Source organism: Dama dama, chromosome 14 (assembly GCF_033118175.1).
Source record: "Dama dama isolate Ldn47 chromosome 14, ASM3311817v1, whole genome shotgun sequence".
NCBI lineage: Eukaryota > Metazoa > Chordata > Mammalia > Artiodactyla > Cervidae > Dama > Dama dama.
The window spans coordinates 43788047-43811713 of NC_083694.1; the positions used below are offsets into that span (position 1 = coordinate 43788047).

A 23667-nucleotide genomic window follows, 5' to 3' on the forward strand; every position below is an offset into this window, starting at 1 on the left:
GTGTGTTAACTGATAAATTTATACATCTTTCGGTTTGCATTATTTTGCCCATCAGAGATTATGGTTTTTGGAGGAGAGAAACAAGAGAGCCAATCTCTGAAGTCAATATATTCTTGAGCCTGTGGTGTATCTAAGTTTATTTCTTATTTGTCACAATCACTTTCTAAGTAACCAAGTAACACAAAATACTGTGGGCCCAAGAGAGGACAAAAGCACAGAGCATCCCTGAGTCACTATTTATTTTGTTTGAGTGGTGATAAAAATCAGGTCATTCTCAATCATGGCAACACCGACCTGGGCGTTCTGAGACATATGCTGTGTTCCGTTTGTGTAATTCCTAGAGGCAGTGTTTTCCAAAGCAGAGGAAAGATGGCAAAGAGCTCCTCTACCCAACTGAGCATTATAGCCCAATTAATGTCTACAAACGGTAGGAGAAAAGGAATATCACAACATTCTAGTTTTCCCCCCAGCCTCTCGGTAAGACATTCTTAAAAACCAGCAAATGTCAGCGTGCAGTTTAGCCCTAATCACTGTTCTGCAACGGAGAAAAAAGGAAAGACCATAAAAAAAAAAAAATTCTGGACTAGCTGATGGAATATGAGTGTGTGTGAAAGAAAGCTATTGGGAGGAAACCTCACACAGATAAAGAAATAGGTCTTAATTTACAACTCCGGCTGACAGTTTGTTCCAGACTGACTCAACTCTCCAGAACAACCGGTCTCAGCACACCTAAGTGACTCATGCCAAGAGAGCCTTAAGAGGGCTGGGCAACTTGCAAGGGACTGTACACAAGCCCAGATGATGCACATCTGGTCAAAAATTAGGAAGAGAAAGAAATCAACTTCTCAAATCCACAGACAGGTGTTTGTGGCTTCCCAGGAGACCGGCTTAGGAAGGGCAGCAAGGATGATTCTAAATCACTGGTTAGTTACCGAGCAAACATTACTGAGAATTAGGGAAGAATTGGTACAAGTCGGCATGAACCAAACAGGTGACAAGACTATGGGCACTCTCTTGTCCACTTTCTCTTGATAACTGGATCATTTAAAAGACATTTAAATTATTTAGATAACTGCAGAGACATCTTTAACAACGCACCAAGCCACAGGCACAAGGTTGAAATCAATTCGACTCCAATGCTAAATCATAAGGTAGAAATTCACAAGAGAACAGATCCAGGGTGCGGTCGGTAGATATATACGCCTGCCAGAAACAATTATAGTGGGAAGCCAATGGCTATGCGGGGGACTGGGTTCGATCCCTGGAGAAGGGAAAGGTTATCCACTCCAGTATTCTGGCCTGGAGAATTCCATGGACTATATAGTCCATATAGTCCATGGGGTGGCAAAGAGTCGGACAGACTGAGCGACTTTCACTTTCACAATGGCTATAACCTCGTCATTTAAGCAGCAGAAAAATTGCCCGATACCCCAAATATACGACAACAACAAGTGAAAATGAGGGGGCCTGTCCCCTGGGCAGGGTTGTCAAGAGAAAAGTGAAAGACCACAGGAGGAATACATGCCATTCTGGAAGCTTCCTGGGCAAAGAGAAATCAGCATGTGGGGCCTCCAGTAGCCTCCCGTCGGAGGGGTGCGGGGGTGAGGTGGAGGTGGGGAGTTGGCCACGTAGCCCAGGTGAGGCTATATTTGGGATTCGGATGTGCCCCGCACTGGACACCGGCGGGGGAGACAGAGGGTGTCGCAAAGGTCTGTCTCCCCGGCGTCCAGACGTGACGACCCCCGGTAGTGACCGCAAAGTCTCTCCCCCTAGCCAAGGCACAGCCCCAAGGTGCCGGGGCTCGGCTTTGGGTCCCCGGGCAACACGTGGAAGGACTGGGCCCGCCCTCGGCCGCGCGGGGGCGCAGGGCGCAGGCGCGCTCCTTCCGGGCTGCGCGGAGGCGGCACGACTCCAGCCCGCCAGGGGCCGCTGTGGGGCAGCCGCGCCGGCCCGCGCTATCTGGGCCGCGGACTGTCGGTCCCTCTTGAGCACGGCCTTGCCGGTTTGGCGGGGTGAAAGGTTGCGAAGATGGCGACGGCCTTGAGCGAGGAGGAGCTGGACAATGAAGACTATTACTCGTTGCTGAACGTGCGCAGGGAGGTGAGGCCTGCGGCGTGCCGCCGTCCGGACCGAGGCTGGACCGGGCCGTTCAGGCGGGGCCGGGCTGGCAGCGACTGCCCCGTTCCCTCCTCGGGCGGCCGGACCCTGGCGGGGAGGCCGCGTGACCCCGGCTGACGTGCGCGATCGCTGGCCGGCCAGACTGTCCCCACTGCCCTGACCCTTGCGCCGGGGGTATCCTAGCTGGCCTCTCCCCCAGCTCTCCGCGGCCGGTGCGCCGCGTGCACTGTGTCCCGGCAAAGCCAGAGGGCCCCGCGCCCCCAGGGGGGAACAGGGTCCCGAGGTGAAGGTGGCGTGGGGAATCCAAGTCCTCCAGGACCAGTTGCCACGCTCGGCTCACACACCGGCCTAGGCCGAGGGGCTGTGTCATCGTCCCACAGCCGGCAGGCTGGGAAACGGAGTCCCAGGCGCCAAGGTCAAAGCCACCAGGGAACCTCCCCATGGGTCTGTCCGGTCCCCAAGTCTTCCACGGGGACATCCCTCCTCTGAAGTGAGTCCAGGCTCAGAGGCACGTGTCTTGTGTCCTCCTTCTCTCTGAGCGGCTTCCAGAAATTGAAGGAAGAGTCTCCTGGACAAATAGCCTCCATTCGGAGGCCCAGGTTAGGAATAAACTCAGGAATAAGCGAGGAGGAATTGACGCCACCACTTGCGTCCGCGTTTCCAGACGCCAAGTGCTTATACCTCGTTTCCTCACATTTGAAAGATAACACTAGAGAGCCTCACATGGTGTCTGGGACATAGTGGGGGCCCAATTAAATTTCCTTTCTTGTTGACAAGTACATTTGAGGTCAGCGTGAAGGGCAGAGAGGCTTCCAAGGTCAGGTCATGTTCATGAAGTGAACTCTTTCTCTCTAAACTGCTAGGTAGGGTCTTCTCAGCCCTGCCAGGGGATCTCTTGATTCTGGCTCAGATTTTCCAGTAATCAGAACTAGCCTCCTTTGGCTGTCCTTGGCAAAACTGATCAGGCTGTTTTGTCAGTGAGCTCAGGTCTGTGTGATCTGAATAACAGCTAATGTTCTGTGAGGGCTCACTTTGTGCAGGGCCACAGTGCTGAATGGACACTTTGTTTTATGTTATTGCACTTAATTACCGTATTAGCCTTTAAGGTGGGTATTCAGAGAGTTCTTGATTGATATCTGAGGAAACTGAAGCATAGAGAGATTAAGTAACTTGCCCAAAGCCACACCACTAGAAATTGCAAGAGCCTAGATTCAGCCCCCGGCAGTCTGACTCTGAAGCCCCAGTTCTTGACCTCTATGCTGTACTGCCTAGCTTACCAGTCCTCAGACTCCAGAGCTGCTGGACTCTTTGGGCACTCCACATAGGAATTCCTTAAATGTGTTAGTCACTATTGACTGTGGAAACATCCAGTGAAATATTTTGGTGAATTTCAGATCTTGTTAGGCTGCAATAGGGCCACCTAGAGATTCTTGTAACAAGTCATTGGTGAGGCTTCTTTGGCCTCTATTTCTTTCCCTTTGAATGGAGCTGTCAGGCTAGTTATTTTTTTCCTCTAGTTCTTAGAAGTAAAGTGGTAAATGAAACCAGCTTTTCTGAAATCAGCCTTTCTTACCACTCATTTATAGTTCGCCTGGGGAACGATACTAATACCTGTTCACTGAATCTTGCATATCAAGTCGCTTCAGTCATGTCCGACTCTTTGTAACCCTATGGGCCATAGCCCACCAGGCTCCTCTATCCATGGGATTCTCCAGGCAAGAATACTGGAGTAGGTTGCCATACCCTCCTCCAGGGGATCTTCCCCACCCAGAGATCAAACCCACCTCTCCTACATCTGCGTTGGCAGGTGGGTTCTTTACTACTAGCGCCACCTGGAAAGCCCCTGAATCTTAGGCGGCTGCAAATGATCAAAAAGGTCTAGAGTAGTAAGCTTGGCTGGAGTCCTAGGTAAACATTTGTCAGAGGTATACCTTGAAACTGCCAGAATGTTGGGACTTGTCATTGCTATTAGACTGATGGGTGAAAGTCAAAGAAATATTTCTTTAAAAATTTCACTTCTCTGGAATAGTGAAGGCACCTTCCACATTTATGGCTGTAGGTGAAAGTCCTGTGAAACAAGTCGTCTGGCTTAAGTCATTTTGTGTTGCTGCTGTCAACAAACTCAGTATAGAACACCATCCTCTGTGGTGTGATTTTTCCAGGGTCCCATTAGAAAAGAAGCTCAGAAAGTGATCTCTGGACTTGATTTTAACAAAGATTTTTTTTTGTGAAATTAGAAATCAACCTGCAGTTGAAAGACCATGATTTAGCTGAAGAATTAGAGAAGAAAATAGAAGTAATCTTTATCTTACATATGTGGTCAAAAGAAGGTAATAACCCCATTGATGTTTCAGGTCTACAGCTTGATGGCATTGAAGTGTAACTAGGAGGCAAGGTCCTCTTCCCACCAGCACCCCAGAGCATTTTCAGAAGTCTCATGTTCAGGAGATTCGTGACTTTCTGCCAAGGATCTCAGATGGAAGGAAGCTGAACCGAAACCAGGGAACTCTAATTAATAAAGTTTTAAGTTTACAAGCATGATACATGATGATAACAAATGGAGTAATACAGAAATGTCAGAAATCTGCCTAAGAATCTCCTTTGCCTTGTTTTAAACTTTAAAATGTTCCCTCTTTAAATTGTATCCCAGAGAGTGAAGCAGGCAGCTAGATAAAGCTTCAGTGATCTTTAATAATTCTCTTTCTCTAGTGTTCCTACATTGTCTGTCTGCTGAGTGGAGCAGTTATCTGCCTGCCACACATTGAGGGGAGGGAATAATTTATCATTAACTGGGAATATTTAAACTGGATTGATGCACCATCAGGGGCCTAAACTCTAACTGATCTGAGATTTCTGAGATGATTTTCCAAAATTTATTTGGAAAAAGGATTCCTGAAGAATTAGTGAAATTTTCTTGATGTACATGCTTTTTATTGACATTATAATTAATTTATTCCTAAATAATTGAGTATAACTCCTACTTTAACCAGTGTTGTAGTTGAAAGAGTTTCATTTTTATGCATGTCAGTCAGCAATGTTTATAACCTGTTGTAAGATCTCTGGTCCCAATCAATTTTAGCCTTAAAGGAGCCAATCTCCTTTTCAAGTTGTAGATACTTTTGTAAAAAAAAAAAACCAGTCATTAAATAAAAAATAAACTTAAGTAGAAATGTCTTTTCTTGTAGCCCACATATGGAGGTCAGTGTCCTGGGATCTTCATCCTTCCAAAATAGCCATGTAACTAGAAGTGCAAAATCATCACCTAAATAGAAAGTTTTCCCAAAGTCCCTGCATTTTCATTCCTTCCCTGGTACAGGGCATCTCATCCTCTCCACAGTTTTTGGTTGTCTGGTTTACTCTGGCTGCAGGTTACAGTCACAGAGTAGGGCCTGAACAATCTGAGTTTGGACTGCAGACGAAAAGGCTAGAGCGAAAGAGGAAGGTCTACTTGTCACAGCCAGGATTGACCTTGGGGGATAGTCACCCAACCACCAACCAGGGTAGCAGGGCCATCCGCAGATACTGAATGTAAAAGGGTGGTAAGCCAGGGCACACATAGGTGCCTAAAGCCCTGAGGTGCTTGTCTAACCTGATGGGCAGGTGATTAGTCTTAATAAGGGATGTGAAGGTGGGTCTACGAAGGTTTCCTTTAATTAGTTTTCCAGTTGCTGCCTTAGGTTCAAAGTCTGAAAAAAAAAAAAACAACGAAAGTCTGATAGTCACAACAGTGAACCGGCTTGTGCTGGGCAAGTAGTGTGAGCCTTGGTTGTCCAGAAACCTAATTTAGCCCAATGGTCACATTCCTAAGGCTGCCTGTCAGTGAAGAGGAGCATGGTCCTTAAGAGCAGGGCTCTCAGGCCACTCACTCAGGTCCCCCAGGTGACCTTGAACACATCATTCAACCTCAGAGTCTCCTTTACTGATATGCAGCCAGAGCATCCTGTGTTTGAATCCCAGTTTTACCCCCAGGAGGTATGTGCCTCTAGGCAGCTAGTAGTTGAATGTTTTTGCTCTCTGTTTTTTGGGGAGCTTTTCTTGAAATGTAGGTAACAGGTAAAAATGTATTAATATAAAGTACTCCCTCTGATCCAGGATGTTGTATATTGGAGCTGTGAGGCTATATATAAAGTACCTGACGCATAAGTAGGTATTTGATTAATAATGTTTACTGTTGCTACTTCTTGGATTTTGATAAACATGAGGTTTTGCTTGCTTTAAAAAGACATACATGTACATAGACTTTGGTCTGTCTCATCCAGGCTCAGTTTACTATTGTAGTAATAAAAAAAAAAATGGTGCTAAGCAGAATTTAGGATTTTAAGCTAAGCATTAGGTTCTAAATTCCCAAAGCTTTCTTCTGTTCAAATTACTGAGCTTATTCTCTTCAGAAGACAGTTATCTGTGAACTCTTCCTGCAAGATCATGCATTTGACTTGGGTGGCAGGAGGAGTGGTTCCCAGCAGCTGGGCTAGGCTTGGGAGTGGGGTGCAGAGCCATGGGGTGGTCTAAAGAGACGGCGTCTGGGTTAGAAGCAGAGAGGGACCCACAGATCAAGTTGTTGTGAGCAGTCATCTTTGAAGGAACCAGGCAGAGAGGGCAGGGCCTGGCAGAGGCAGAGGTTCTGCTCCAGCGACAGCATGACAGCATTGGCAGTCAGGAAGGTGACTGGTGGAGCTTTTAGGGGTCTTCCTGAGGGTGAGGAGGGGGCCATTAGGGTACCCCTCTAGTTCCAGTGTCACCTTATACTGTGATTAGTAAACACCATGAGGCTGAATTTTGAAATTGTTTTCTTTAATGAACCTTAAGCTAGTTACTACCTTTGTACTTTGGGCATTTCAAACAATTAGGTCTTGAAATTTTAATGTTCTAATTCTACATTATTGACCAAACTACCTCTTTTTTTTCCTTTCATTTTTTTCTTAAAGGGAATTCAATTGTAAGCTTTTCTGTTTGCTGTGAGTTCAGTGAAACAATGGAGAAGAAACTATGGGACACACAAGCCACGTGTTTCGCTTGGCTACGGAATTTTAGTGTTTACTATTTTTAAACTTTCATTTTAATTTCACTCATGTATTTTATTTACACCCTACCGTGTTCAAAGAGAGGATTTAAGACAACTAACAGAGATGAGAAGACAAAATAGCATAAATGTTTAAAAGGGGGCACCCTCCAAAAAAAAAAAAAAATGAAAGACCACTGGGGATGTTACTGCTTTAGTGGCCCCTGCGTTGTATGGATCACGCTCCTTTGCAGAAGCTCTTGTGGTCTGATGGCTGCAACCTGCTTGGCTCTTGGGCTTTTGGAACCATTTCTGCCTGCAGTGAGTGCACAGTGTTCCCACCCGGGTTTGCTGTGGCCAGAACATTCCTCAGTAGTAAAATGCCAACAGACATCCAACCACAAGAATCATGTGGGCATCGAGTGGGCAGGATGTAGCAGATGGGCTCAGACCACAGAAAGTATAAGGTCAAGCGTGTGGGGGAAAAGAAGCCGAACCCTTCATGCGAGAGAGGATCTGAACCATGAGTTTTGACCCAGGAAGGAACTTGAGCTCATTGCCCTGCGATGCTGGCCTTTTTATTTACACTTGTGTCTCAAAGGCGCAAAATAAACATACAGACATAACCAGGCAGAGAAATGAAGACAGAGTTGTACGATGGTAGGAAAGTCTCTCCTAAGCCCTTGGAATGACGTTTAATCAAAACTCAGAATTTCTGCTCCTTTGGCCTGGTTCTCAAGTGCCGATGTCAGAAGGGGATTTGTCCTGGAGGATGGGAACCCCCTCAGCCCCACAAACGTTAAAGGTGAAAAAAGGCCCTGCCTTTCCACCCACCCCCAGTAGTTAGACTTCCTGTTCTTATCAATTCCCTAGTCCTGTTTTTGAAGTTACAATGCCATCTTGGGGGTAAATTGTAGGTTTTTTCCCTTCTGTGTTAAGGAGAACCTATGTGAGTTTTCTAAGGTTATTCCTAATTGTAGAAACTTGGGATTGTTTGATCAACCTCCTGTTTAGCCTTTCTGATGCATTCATGATTTGATTTTTTTCTCTCTGAAGCCCACCTTCTCAACATGAAAGGTCCTAAATAAAGTGGTGGTAGGAAGCCAACTTCCAAAATCATGAGAAATAGAATGTGTGCATCTGACCTCCATACTCAGCAAAGGTGGGCTTTAGGGAGGGACAGCTGGGATCACTCACCTTCTTACCTGGCACCTGTGAGGGTGTTGATGATTATTTGAAGAGGCCAAAGGTGAAGATGGAGTTTCAGAAGAGGTCAGTGGCTTAAAGAGCAAAGCCTTTGAAGTCAAGTCCAAGTTTGACTTTCTAGCCACCTGGGCTAATAAGTTCCTTAACCTCTCTGAACCTGTTTCTTCATCCATAAAATCCAGATGATAATTTTACTGTCATAGTGCTCTTGGGAGAATTAATCGAGAATGCATGTAAGTGCTTAGCATAGTAATAGGCACATTATTATGTAAAGTAAATGCCAGTATATTTTTATTAGTATCATGAGCGTAAAAGTTAATAAGGAGTGCTCGCACTGATTTGTAGGAGCTCTTCACAGAATTCGGATGAGTCCTTTGACAGGTTAGTATAAACGTCCCATCTCTGTAGTTTGCCTCTCCTTCTTGTAAATGTCTGTCAACCAAAGTTTGGTTTGAGCCAGGCTACACATGAATTCTAATTTCTAGCCAGCTTTTGGGTCAGGGATACATAATCAGGTACATTTCTCCATCTCAGACAAGTCACTTAGTTAACCTTTTAGATATTCACTGTTTTTATCTGAAATATGGGGGTTCTAATGGTCTCCAGGCATTGTATGAGTATTCAAATGTTAAAGGAGGAAACCCTGGCGATAGCGCTTTGTTAGCTTTGCTCTGAATCTGCGTCTCCGCCTCCTGGCCATTACGGTTACATGTTCAGATCACTGCCTCCTGTGCCTGGCTGCCTCCCAGTTCCATGCTCACCTGTGCATCCCAGTGAAAAGCCTCGATGCTCTTTTACTTTCTTCTCTGAGTAGTAGTGAGTCCCTTCTCAGGTGCCCCACAGAAACTCAGTCCATGAATCCTCTCCACTCCAGCTAACTTTGACCCCCTCATTTTTATTTTCTTCAGGTCTCTCTGTTTTCACCTTTTGTCAGTTTCAGTAAAGCTGTACCAGTTAATATTAACACACAATACTGACCACATTTCTCTAGCCAGAAATCTTTTGTCATGTCCTATTTTTTATTGGATAAAGGTCAAGTTCTTGGCTCTGTTTTTAAAGCCCCTCATGAATTGGATGTTTTCTGTATTTTCTGCCCACTCTGTGCTGATGTTCTGTTTTCTTCCACTGCAGAGCAGACTCCGTGTGGGGTCAGGCACTGTGGTTGCCTGCTCATCACTGGGCTCCTAGCACCGTGTGGGCACAGGACACATACCTGTCGGATGTTTGCCAAGTGAATGAGCAGGCGGGTGGACGTCCGTGTTCATTTCTTGCCTACTTCCTGCCTTCTTCTTTGCCTTTAATATGGCCAGTTTATCAGTGTTCTGTCTCTGTTTCCTCGGGGCACTCTTTTCCCGTGAAATGCCCCAGCCTGTTGTCAATACTGAAACAAATTCAGTCTACTTTTTGCATTATCATTTCAACCCTACTGGCTCCATGAAGTTTTCTTTCCATTCTGACAGCCCTGAACTTAGGTCTTTTTTTTTTTTTTTTTTTAATGTGGACCATTTTTAAAGTCTTTATTGAATTTGTTACAATATCGTTTCTGTTTTAATGTTTTTGGGGGTGAAGCATGTGGGAACTTACCTCCCTGACCAGAGATCAAACCTGCACCTCCTGCATTGGAAGGCGGTCTTAAAACCACTGGACAATCAGGGAAGTCCCATGTCTTCATTATTGCTTAGTTAAATCCATGTGTGGGGAGTTTTAGGGAATGGACATGCACACTTAGTTTATAATCCCTTTGAGGGCAGGGATGCTGTATTTCTTCTGTATCTCTTGTGGTACTTAGAGCAGAGTTGACATTCAGTTAACGTGGTGATTTGAAATGACAAAATATTTGCTAATGCCATACTCACCTTGTCCAGGTGCATTTTACTTTGTGGGATACCTGTATTGAGGAACATGTTGCAGTTTTGGTGACAGGTCATCCTAGAGGAATGTATTGGAAGCAGTCAGACAATTTTCAGTTTGGTAAATCTAAACTTTCCCTTAGGAAAATTGCTTAAAGTCAGGGAGCAGAGGATGACAGCAAATTCATCAGCTGGGGCCCCGGTTTAAGCCAAGACCTGTGGAGACTCAGTTCAAGACTGGATGCCGTGTGAGAAGAGGAAGGAACGCCTTTCCCCACAGGGCTTGTCCTTTTTCGTCCGGCAGATATTGATCATCTTTCTCTTATGTTTCTTTATTGCGATGAGAAAAGGTTACGTATTTATCATCTTTTGTACTAGCACCAGTAATGGTATTTGTAGAAAGCTTCAAATGGATTAGATTTATTTTTGTACAGTTCTTTTTCCTTCTGTCAGTTAAGTAGAGCTGAATTTTTACAATAGGCATTGGTTAGTTTCTCTTGAAATCCTGTTCTATTTGAAATGCTAGTACAGTCTGTAGCACACTTGAGGGTGAGTCCACATACTTAGTAGTGTTCTGTCACTCAGTTGTGTTCGACTTTACCCTCAAAGCCCATCTGTCCATAGGGTTTTTCCAGGCAAGAATACTGGAGTGGGTTGCCATGCTCTCCTCCAGGGGATCTTCCCGACCCAGGGATCAAACCCACGTCTCCTGTGTCTCCTGCATTGGCAGGCAGGTTCTTTACCACTGAGCCACCTGGGAAGCCCCACATACATTGTCGGGCTCTATTATTGTTTGTGGATAAAGCCCCATGTGCAGGAACTTATTTCCAGAGCCTCCAAAGATTTCCCCATAAGTAAACAAGAAGAGTAGAAGGCTGCTGAGCAGGGAAGGGGGCATCAGAGGAGGGTGGGGCCGTGTGGAGAGCAGCCTTTGGTCTTCTGAAGCTTCAGGCTGTGCGGGAACCTTCTCGCAAGCTAGTCTCTTGGTGTGATCAGTACCTACTCAACGACACCATGTGCTCTCTAGCGCCCTTTCTCTTCATGAAGTGGCTCTCGCTCAGCACAGAGTACCCATGCTGTCTTGCTGTTAATTAGCTCTGAAATCTGCCTTTTCCTTTAAATTCTGTGAGCACCAAGTATCATAAAAAATTACAGCCTTTTATTAGCTGATGCAGTTTATTTCGATCAGATTGTCGTGGAGCATATGGGCAGTCATGAATCTCCAATTGCGGTAATTAGGCAGACTTCCCACAACCCAAAAGAACATAGTTTGTGGAGGTTTTGTTGCTGAGATACAGTAATATGGATATAGCCTGGAAGTTTGAGCTTGAAATTTATAGACTTCAGCAATAAAAAGCCTGGTAGCTTTACTTTTTAAAATTTGTACTTGTTTATTTATGGATCTTCGTTGCTGTGCAGGCTTTCTCTAGTTGTGACAAGCGGCGGGTTACTCTCTAGTGGTGTACAGGCTTCTCATTGCAGTGGTTTCTCTTGTTGAGCACAGGCTCTAGAATGCCCAGGCTCAGTAGTTGTGGCTTACAGGCTCAGTCACTCCGAGGCATGTGGAACCTTCCTGGACCAGGGGTTGAACCTGTGTCCCCTGCATTGGCAGGCAGATTCTTAACCACTGGACCACCAGGGAAGTCCAGCTTTACTTTTCTTAAAGTGAAGGTATGAGGTATCACTAAGTTGTTGCTTGTATACTCTATCGGGTCTTCAAAGTATTGAATGAAATATTGTACTAGTTAGATGTGCTATACACCAAACATTATTGGCTCTTAACTAGCGAGGGGCTGCACTTCCTAGTGCCCTGGTGGTTGAGTGCGGTCACATGACCAGCTGCAGCCAATGACATGAATGGAAGTGACGTGTGTTCCCCTCCGGCTGGGGCACTTAAAGGGCAGGTGACCCGGAGTCTCCTGCTCTTCCCTCTGCCTCCACGATCAGCACTGGTTCCAAAGGGTCTGTTTTGTCCACCTGGGACCAGAGGACAGTGCCAAGCAGAGAACTAGCTGGCCCGAGATGGACATATAGTGTGAGGGAGAGAGAAACTTCTGGAATCTGGGGGTTGTTGTCACTGCGGTATCACCAACCCAGCAGTTCTCAAACTTTTTAATGTCGGGGCCTGTTTACATTCTTAAATTATTGAGGGCCCCAAAGAGCTTTTGTTTATGTGGGTTATAGCTATCAATATTTAACAATAAGACACAAAATGTACTTCTTATATTTCAGTATAAGCATGAGAAAAACTTAGGGATTTCAAAATAACTATGTATTGGACAATAATGAGTTTGCAGGCAGAACGAAAGATAGTACACTGAGAATCAATTGAGGTAATCTCTGAAAACTCTTGTGTTTATAGCATAAAGCTACCACCTTAGAAGCTTCTAGAAAACAAGAAAGTATACAAGTACGCATTTCACTAACCATCAGAACTCATGTTACCTCAGGAAAATCCTGCTGTGTGCTTATTGAGAAAAAGGAGAAGGGGGCAACAGAGGATGAGACGGTTGGATGGCATCACTGATTCAATGGACATGAACTTGAGGAAACTGCGGGAGATGGTGAGGGACAGGGGAGCCTGGTGCGGTGTAGTCCATGAGGTCACGAAAAGTCAGATACGACTTGGCAACTGAGTAGCAATGCTTGGGAGAGGATGAGGAAAAGGCAGATAACACCTGAGTATTATTATGAAAATAGTTTTGACCTGTGGACCCCCTGAAAGGGTTTCAGGAACTCCCAGGGGCCCCACACCACACTTTGGAACCACTGACGTAGTCCGTCTGACAGATAGCCATACTGATGTCCCCACATGCTGTAGCTGACTTTGCTAATTGAAGATAGGAAATAAAAGCAGAATGACCGGATGCTGTTTGACTGTGTGCTGTCGCTTTGAATGCAGAGATGGTCTCCGTCACTAGAAATTAAATAAAGTGAAGATGGAGCAGTGTCTTCCATGGCTTAATTATCTAAGGGAAGCAAATACAGTGAAATTGTTATCAGGAGACTTTTCTAAGCATGATACCACAGCAGAAATCAGAAAAGAGAGCATGGATAGGTTTGATTTTGCAAAAATGAGGTACATCTCTAAAACCTTTAAAAAATTATAAGCACATTCAAAGACTTAAAAGGAGTCTATATTTGATACAAATTCACATTTCCAACATATGTAAGGAACTCTTGGCTTCAAAAGGAAAAAAAAAAAAAATGAATACCCCAGTAGGGAAACAATACAAAGGAAACAAGTAGAAGAAATCTGAAATGCAAATAAATGATTGGAAAAATTTTCACCCTCACTTGTAAATTAACAAATGCAGGTTAAAACAAGCCTGTTTTTTGTTTGTTGTTTTGCTTTTTCTCTACCAGGTTGACAAAGATTTTTTTTTTTTCCTTTTTAATGATAGTATTCAGCTCTGACAGATGAAAATCTGTTAGCCCACCCAGCCAGGAGACAGGAGGATTATTCCCTGGAGAAATTGAGCCAGAAAGACTCTGGAGCTTAGACATAGACAGTAGAGGGTGAGAGTGGCTCCCTAACAAAAGCAGGGAAACGTAAGTGTTTGCACCCTGCATGGTGAGGCTTCTAGCATTTTCCCCTTTATTCCTGGGCTCTTCCCTGAAGGAACTAGCCTATAAAGAGAAAAGACTGCCAAATGAAACTTTTAGGTTCCCTCCCAGCCATTTCAGAAAGAAGCTCATCAGATGACAAGACCTGTTCACACATACAGAGCTTCCAAATAGCCTATTAGTGTCTTACTATGAAGTGTAAATCAACTGTCAAAGAACATCAGATGTTTGAGGGAAGCCTCCAGAGGAATTCTGAGAGATCATGCCAACAGCAAGGAGAAACTAGAAGGAAGCAGACAATGCAAAGAGTTTGGGAACTAGATTGCCTTCCGATAGATAAGATACTGCATGTAAGAAATAACAGCAAGGTGATTCATCAAAAAGAAATACTATATAAAAAAAGAGTTCTTGGAACTTAAAACGAAGATAACAAATAAAAAACTGGAAGTTAAAGACGAGGAAGCATCCACAAAAGTAAATTTTAAAAATTAGAAGATCAAATTTTTTAGGCATTAAATAAAGTAAAATGAAGAGAAGGCATTATTAAACAGTTAATATGAGAAAATTTTCTCAAAAGATGTGAGAATACAGGTAAAAATGGCCAACCAGATAACTAGCATAGTGGATTGGGGAGTAAAAGACCCCCCTACTAAAGGAAATCATAGGTTAAAGTTTCCAAACCAGGTTGCAAAGGATTGGATTGTTTCCAACTTTTTAACTTGTAAGATACACATAAAATTTTGTGCAAATTTTTTCTTAGTCATTTTTAAGTATACAATTCTGCAGTGTTAAATGCTTACATATTGCTATGCACCTGCCACCATTTATTTCTCATACACTCTTCATTTTGCAGAACTCAAACTCTATCCCTATTAAACAGTAACTCCTTACCTCCCTTTCCACCAGCCTCTGGCTGCCACCATTCTACTTTATGTCTATGATTTTGACTACTTCTAGGTACCTTACATAAGTAAACGTGTATAGTATTTCTCTTTCTGCGACTCATTTATTTCATTTAGCATAATGTTCTCAAGGTTCATCCTTGTTGCAGCACATCAGGATTTCCTGCCTTTTTAAGACTGAATAATATTCCATTGTCTTTATATGCCACATTTTGCTTATCAGTTTATCTGTTGATGGGCACTTGGGTGGGCTGCGTCCATGTTTTAGCTGTTGTGAATAATGCTGCTCTGAATATGAGTGTACAAATATCTGTTCAAAACCCTGCTTTCAGTTCTTTTGGGTATTTACTCAGAAGTGGAATTTCTGGATTGTATGGTAAATCTGCTTTTAATTTTTTTTGAGGTACTGCCATACTATTTCCCATAAAAGCTCTACCATTTTATATTCCCCCTAGCAGTGCACATGGGTTCCAGTTTCTCTGCATCTTTGCCAACACTTATTTTTTTTCTGTTTTTGTTTTGAACAGTAGCCAGCCTAATGGGTATAGAGTGATGTCTCATTGTGGCTTTGACTTGTTTTTCCCTAGTGGTTAGTGATATTGAGCATCTTTTCGTATGCTTTTAGCCATTGATATATCTTCTTTGATATATTAAGTCCTTTGCCATATTTGAATCAGATTATTTTTGTTGAGTTTTAGGAATTCTTTATATATGCTAGTTATTAATCTCTCATCATATATACTAGCTGCAACTATTTTCCCCCATTCTTCATGTTGTTTTTCTACTTTCTTGATAGTATTCTTCGATTCATGAAAGTTCTTAATTTTGTTGAAGTCCAGTTTATCTCTCTTTCCTTTCTTTTGTTGCCTATGCATCTTTGATGTTACATTCGAGAAATTGTTACCAAATCCAGTGCCTTGAAGCTTTTGGTCTGTTTTCTTCTAGGAGTTTTAATGTTTCAGCTCTACCTTTAAATCTTTAATCAAGTTTGGATGGATTAGCCAAAATTGCAGGATACAAAGTCAACATACAAAAATCAGTTGCATTAATTTTTGTATATGGTGTTAGGTAATGGTCTTTACTCTTTTCATGTGGATATTCTGTTATCCTGGTACCATTTGTTGAAAAGCTTACCCCTTCCCTGTTGAGTAGTCTTGGCACACTTGTCAAAAATAATTTGACCATTTGTTTGAGGGTTTACTTCTGGGCTCTCTGTTCTATTCTGTTGGTCTATATGTCTGTCTTTATGCCAGTATTGATCTGTTTTGGTAACTGTAGCTTTGTTGTAAATTTTGAAATAGGGAAGTATGAGTCCTCCATCTTTGTCCTTTTTCAAGATTGCTTTGGCTTTTGGGATCCCTTGAGATTCATGTGGATCTTAGAGTGGACTTTTCTATTTCTGTAAAAAAATGTCATTGGGATTTTAATAGGGATTGCATTGATTTTGTTAGTTGCTTTGCATATTATTGACATTTTAGTAATATTGTTTTCCAATCCAAAGTTTTCCAAAGACACTTGACATAAAGTATCTTTTTCATTTATTTATGTCATCTTAATTTCTTGTAAGCCTTTTTTACCTCCCTGGTTAATTCTTAAGTTTTGTTTGTTTGTTTGTTTTTGATGCTATTGTAAATGGACCTGTTTTCTTCATTTCCTTTTCAGATGGTTTATTGTTCATGTATAGAAATGCAGCTAATTTTTGTGTGTTGACTTTTGTAGCTTGCAATTTTGCTGAACTCATTTGTTAGTTCTAACAAGGTTTTCGTGTATGTGGAATTTTTACGGAGTTTTCTATATATGATTGTATCATCTGTAAACAGATAATTTTACTTCTTCCTTTCCAATTTGGATATTTTTTATTTCTTTTTCTTACCTAATTGCTCTGGCTAGGACCTGCAGTAGTACTATGTTGAATAGAAGTGGTAAGAACAGACATTTTTCCCTTGTTCCTGATCTCAGGGGAAAAACTTTCAGTCTTTCACCATTGAATATGATGTTAGCTTTGAGTTTGTCTTCCTCAGTTTGTAAGACCTCTTTATGGCTTTTTGTTTCTTTTACCTTCTGTTGCTAGTTTGCTGAGTGTTTTTATCACAAGAGGGTATTGAGTTTTGTCAGTGCTTTTTCTGCATCAATTGAGATGATCATATGGGGTTTCTTTGAATATGGTGTATTGTATTGATCAGTTTTCATACATGGAACTGTCGTTTCATTCTAAGAATTAATCCAGCTTGGTTGTAATGTTTGTCCTTTTAATATGCTGCTGAACTCTCCTGGTATATTGTTGAGGATTTTTACATCACTGTTCATAAATGATTCTGGTCTGTAGGTTTTTTTCTTTTTTGTGGGATCTTTATTTGTCTTTGGCATCAGGGTGATAGTGGCCTCATAGGATGAGTTTGGAAGTGTCCCCTCCTCTTCAATATTTTGGAATAGTTTGAAGATTGCTATTAGTTCTTTAAATGTCTGGAAGAATTCACCAGTGAATCTGTCAGGTCCAGGGCATTTCCTTGTCAAGAGGTTTTGATTACTAATTCAGTCTCCTTGGCTTCCCTTGTAGCTCAGCTGGTAAAGAATCTGCCTGCAATGCGGCAGATCTGGGTTCTATCCCTTTGTTGGGAAGATGCCCTGGAGAAGGGAAAAGCTACCCACTCCAGTATTCTGGCCTGGAGAATTCCATGGACATGATTGAGCGACTTTCACTTTCACATTCAATCTCTTTACTAGCTATGGGTCTATGCAGATTTTTTACTTCATCATGATTTGATCTTGGTAGGTTTTGTATTTCTAGTAATTTGTCCATTTCATCTGTTTTCATTTTTTTTTTTTTTGGTGTACAGTTATTCATAGTGCTCTCTTATGAACTATTTTCTGTTTCTATAGAATGAATAGTAATAGCTCCACTTTCATTTCATAGTCATTGGAGTCTTCTTTCTTTTTTGCCTTAGTCAGTCTAGCCAGAGGTTTGTCGATTTTTGTAATCTTTCTGAAGAACCAACTTTCATTTTATTTCTGTTGCTTATCCATTCTCTATTTCATTTATACCTGCTCTAATCTTTATGATTTCCTTCTGCTGTTTTTGATTTTAGCTTTTCTTTTTCTCTCTTTTTTTTTTTTATTTTTTTAATTTATTTTTATTAGAGTATAGTTGATTTTGTTGTTTGTTTAGTTGTTGAGTTGTGTCTGACTCCTTTGCATCCCCACAGACTGTAGCCTGCCAGGCTCCTCTGTCAATGGATTTTCCAGGCAAGAATATTGGAGTGGATTACCATTTCCTTCTCCAGGGGATCCTCCTTACCCAGGGATAGACCCCACATCTCCTGCAAGTCTCCTGCATTGCAGGCAGATTCTTTACCTCTGAGCCATCGGGGAAGCCCATAGTTGATTTACAATGCTGTGTTCATCTCTACTGTACAGCTAAGTGGATCAGTCATATGTATGCACGTATTCACTCTTTTTTTAGATTCTCTTCCCATATAGGTCATTATAGAGTATTGAATAGAGTTCCCTGTGCTATAAAATAGGTTCTTTTTTGCTGTTTTACATATAGACGTGTGTATATTAATGGTAGAAAGTGAAGAGGAACTAAAGAGCCTCTTGATGAGGGTGAAAGAGGAGAGTAAAAAAGCTGGCTTGAAACTCCACATTCAAAAAACAAAGATCATGGTGTCTGATTCCCATCATTTCGTGGCAAATAGAAGGGGGAAAAGTGGAAGCAGTGACCAGTTTTATTTTCTCGGGCTCTAAAATCACTGTGAATGCCAACTGCAGTCATGAAATTAAACGAAACTTGGTCCTTGGAAGGAAAACTATGACAAACTAGACAGCATATTAAAAAGCAGAACATTACTTTGCTGACGAAGGTCCATGTAGTCAAAGCTATGATTTTTCTGGTAGTCATGTATGAATGTGAAAGTTGGACCATAAAGAAAACTGAGTGCTGAAGGCTTGATGCCTTCAAACTCTGTTGTTTGAGAAGACTCTTGAGAGTCCTTTGGACAGCAGGGAGATCAAACCTTCAGTCCTAAAGAAAATCAACTCTGAATATTCACTGGAAGACTAATGCTGAAACTGAAGTTTATAGTTATTCTATCTTCTTGCTGCACAGAAGCTTTTTTTATTATTGGATGTCTTTCTTTGTGTCTTATAACCTTTTCTGATTTCATGTCTGTATTATCTGGTATTAATAATAGTCTTGCTCTCTTTTGATTACTACAGTGGTTGCAAGGAATATCTGTTTCCATCCTTTTACTTTCTACCTGTTTGTTTTGGCTCTCAGTTGAGTGTCTTGTTGGTAGTATACAGGTGGTCATGTGTTTTTATCCGTTCTGCCGGTCTTTGTCTTTGATTAGAGAATTTAATCTATTGACGTTTAAAGAAATTACTTATAAGAAGGAATATTTCTGCCACTTTGCTATTTGTTTTCTGTGCACTGTTTTGGTTGTTTTGGGTTTTTTTTTTTTGTCTCAGGTCCCACATTACTATCATTTGTGTTAAAGCTGATTTTTTGTAGTGAAATGTTTTAAATCACCTCTCATTTCCTTTCATGTATATGCTATAACTGTTTCCTTTGTGGTCACATTTAACTCCTTAGATTACATTTAACATCCTAAAGTTGTAACACTCTAATTTGAACTTATTCCAGTTTAACTTGAATAATGTACCACAACTTTTATTTTGCAACTCTGTCCTACCTCTTTCAGTTATTGATGTCATAAAATTACATTTTTACATATTATGTGTCTAAAAAATAAACTAGTGATTATTTTTTAGAATGCATTAGTTTCTTAAATTATGTAGAAACAAAACATGAAGTTATAAGCTGGAGTTCCTTTTAGATTAATCTTTTTTTTAATGTGTTAGTGTCTGAAATCATTGAGAAAACAAGATGTGGAGTTACAAATTGTTTTTGTAATAATACTAGCTTTTATAATTGCCCATGTATTTCCTTTTCTGAGATCTTAATTTCTTCATATGTCTTTGAGTTACTGTCATTACTTTCATTTCACCAGGCAGGTCCCAGTATCTCACAGTAAAGGTCAAGGTTCATTTTTCCACATGTGAATATTCCTTTCTTCTATCATCATTTATTGAAAAACTATCTTTTCCGCATTGCATTACCTTATATTGTACACATGACCATATATATGGGGGTCTATTTGTGAACTCACTTCTGGTCCACTGATTTATGTATATCTGTTCTTTTACCGGTAGCACGCTGTCTTGATTACCAGAGCAGTCTTAAAGTCCAGTATTGTGAGTCCTCCAGTTCCTCCTCAAAGTTATTTTGGTTAGTAAAATAACTGGAAAGTAAAATTTCTTCTTGCTCCATATTGTTTTTCCATATAAATTTTAGAATTGTCTTGTCAGTTTCTACCCAAAAAAAAGCCTACTGGAATTCTTATTGGATTGCATTGAATCTGTAGGCTGCTTTGGGGAAATTTGACATCTGAATAATACTGAATCTTCTGATACATGAAGCTAGCTTATCATGCCATTATTTGTGGTCTTTCATTTCTGTCAGCAGTGCATTGTAGCTTTCAGAGTATGGGTCTTGTAGTTGTTCAGTTTATCCCTAAGTAGTGAATGTTTGTCAGTGATACCAAGTTTCAGTTTTTAATCTATAGAAATAAATTGATGTTTATTGATCCTGTATCCCATGACCTTGCTAAAAAATCACTTAGTAGGTTTTCTGATAGACTTCATGATTTTCTGCATAGACGACAACTGCGTAGAGACATTTTAGCTTTTTAATATGTTTGTCTTGAATTTCTTTTTTGTGCTTTATTGCATTTTTGTATTGTACAGCATCTAATCCAACAGTTTTAACAGACCACTAAACTCTACAGGTCTCTAGGGATCTTTTCACTGTGAATTTTATGATATATAAAGATTGAATTTATATTAGATTTACTTTCCATTAAAATTATAACTAGATGATTGAGATGATGAAACTTTTCAGACTTACAGCATGATACATCACTTAATTTTATATACAATTTTAGGAATAAGTACATAATTTGAGGTATCATTTTTAATGTTATCACATATTTTGAAATGATATCAGCATTTTTATTTTATTCATTTTTTGGTCATGCCAAGTGGCATGTGTCATCTTAGTTCTCCAATTAGAGGTTGAACCCATGCCCCCTGTGTTGGAAGCACAGAGTCTTAACCACTGGACCACCAGGGAAGTTCTGATATCAGTGTTTTTATGATAGTGAAAGAGTTTATCATTTATGAAATATCGAACCAGTGACCTTAGCTATTCGGTTATGATGAAAGGCTCAATCTAACCTTTTATTGAATGTGATATTTATTAAAAATGAAACTTCTTGTTTCTATTACTTAATCAATAGCACGTTAAGCCATGTATTAATTTGACTAAAGAAGGTATTGCAAACTAGGTACTCTACTCCCTTGTCTTCTGGTTTACTTTTTACAATGAGGAAATAGCAGTCTAACCTAAAGTCAGTCAAATCTATCTAATCCTGCACTTGTAATTTTTATGAGATGCTGGAAGGAACAATTAAAATTTGCAGAAAGAGATTAATTCATCATGGCTCCTCAGGAAGGAACAAGCCCCTTTTACATCATCACATAAGTAAACCTATCTGGAGAAGACATTGAATTTGCCACTGGTTAGCTGTTCTTTATTTACTTAAAACATTGGAGCTTGGTGCAGGTGGCATCTTGGTAAGTGTGGCAAGGAATGTGATGTATAATTAATTGACATAAGTATAAAAAGAGGCCTATGGTGGGAAAAAGAAAGGGGAACTGCAGAGATGGGAGCATTGAGGCCCCTCTCTTCCATGGAGTGTTGTTTTGATTTGGGCCACACTGCAGGCAGGGCATGCAGGATCTTAGTTCCTTGACCAGGGATCAAACCCAAGCCCCCTGCAGTGGAAGCCCAGAGTCTTATCCACCAGACCACCAGGGAAGTCCCTGGAGTCTTGTGTTCTTATTGAAATAGAACATATGCATAGAAGAGTCCACATCATGGGCATGCAGCTTAGTAAATTTTCACAAACATGGGCCACTTCATGAATGAATACTCCTGTCATCCTCACACAAGGGCTGTAAATATCCCAGTTTCTATATTCCTGCTGCCAAAAGGGTATCACAGCTGAATTGTGGCAGTAATGACAGCTATAGTGATTAAATTCCTCTCACGTGCAAGGCACTGTTAAAAGCTTGTACATGTACTATTTACTCCTCAAAATAAGTGTGAGAGGTACTGTTGCCTACAGTGTGAAGAAAAGGTTTTAGAAGAGCTATAGAGAATAGGTTGTTGCCGTGGGCCATAAGAAGCACTGTGTGGTCACTGTCTCATTTTATTCCCACACCATCCCTGAGCATGGTTTCATCTGCTCTAGCAGGTGAGAAAACCAAGGGTCAGAAAGCTCATTTGCCTGAACCTCTGTTCTTACGGGCTTGCCTGGTGGCTCAGTGGTAAAAGAATCTACCTGCTAATGTAGGAGATGCAAGTTCAGTCTCTGGGTTGGGAAGATCACCTGGAGAAGGGAATGGCTACTCACTCCAGTATTCTTGCCTAGAGAATCCCTTGGGCAAAGGAGCCTGGAGAGCTACAGTCCAAAAGAGTCGGACATGACTTAGCGACTCAACAACAACAACAACAGAAGCACTCATTACTCCTGGAATTGGAAGATATTGAAAAACGGTGGAAATTACAGAAAAATGCAGTTTGACGTCTTCCCTTGTAATCTTAATGCCTTGATGCCTTAAGCACTATGACTGCTTTCCTATGTTCCAGGGCCCAGAGCTCCGGTCCTTCCTCAGCATCCTCACTGTGGACCTGGTCCCATTCTCCACCTGGAAGGCTGGCTTTTCAGTCCCCTCTGGCATGTTGTCAGTGACCCAGAATTTGCCTCTGTTGTCAAAATGGTGGGGTTGCCTCCCAAAATAAAATGTTGTTTACTTGACAAATCACCTGGACATCCTAGATGTCCATCAACAGATGAATGGATAAAGAAGATGTGATAGATACATACAATGGAATGTTACTCAGCCATGAAAAGGAACAAAATTAAGTCATTTGTAGAGATGTGGATGGACTTAGAGACTCATACAGAGCAAACTAAGTCAGAAAGAGAAAAAAAAGTCACATTTTACTGCATATATATGGAATCTAGGAGAAATGGCACTGATGAACCTATTTGCAGAGCAGGAATAGAGACGCAGATGTGGAGAACAGACTTATGGAGAGGGAGGAGGGGAGGAGAGGGTGGTACAGATCGGGGGGGAGGCACTGATGTGTATGCACACTGCCGTGTGTAAAATAGATAACTGGCAGGAAGCTGCTATATAGCACTGGGAGCTTAGCCCGGTGGTGGCTGAGAGGGGTAGGATGAGGTGTAGGTGGGAGGGAGGCTCACGAGGAAGGGGACATATGTATATATGTATGGGTATGGGAGTTAGACCATAAAGAAGGCTTAGTGCTAAAGAATTGATGCTTTCAAAATTGTGGTGCTGGAGAAAATTCTGGAGAGTCCCTTGGACTGCAAGAAGATCAGACCAGTCAATCCTAAAGGAAATCAACCTTGAATATTCATTGGAAGGACTGGTGCTGAAGTTGAAGCTCCAATATTTTGGCCACCTGATGCAAAGAGCTGTCTCACTGGAAAAGACCCTGATGCTCAGAAAGATTAAGGGCAGGAGGAGAAGTGGGGGAACAGAGGATGAGATGGTTAGATAGCATCGCCGGCTCAATGGTTGTGAATATGAGCAAACTTCAGGAGATAGAGAAGGACAGGGAAGCCTGGCATGCCGCAGTCCATGGGGTCGAAAAGAACCCAACAAGACTTAGCAGCTGAACAACAGCATAGCTGATTCACGTTGCTATACAGCAGAAACGGACACAACATTGTAATGCAATTATATTCCAATTAAAAACAAATCATTTGACAAAGCTGCACATTTGGTATCACCTCTGATAGACTAAAAAGGTCCCTGAGGTTGATATGAAATCAGACATTGTACTTTCCCAGAGCACAGCCGAGGGCCCAGC

General features: G+C 41.7%; 1 protein-coding gene across 1 annotated transcript in view; it reads left to right on the forward strand.

Moving 5' to 3' along the window:
• Positions 1–1957: 1957 nt before the first annotated feature.
• DNAJC11 (DnaJ heat shock protein family (Hsp40) member C11) overlaps positions 1958–23667 on the forward strand; it is a 62463-nt gene continuing 40753 nt past the window's right edge. Inside the window, exon 1 of the mRNA XM_061160493.1 lies at positions 1958–2100. Coding sequence (XP_061016476.1) covers positions 2029–2100 — 72 coding nt within the window. The 5' untranslated portion in view covers positions 1958–2028. The remainder of the gene's footprint in view (positions 2101–23667) is intronic.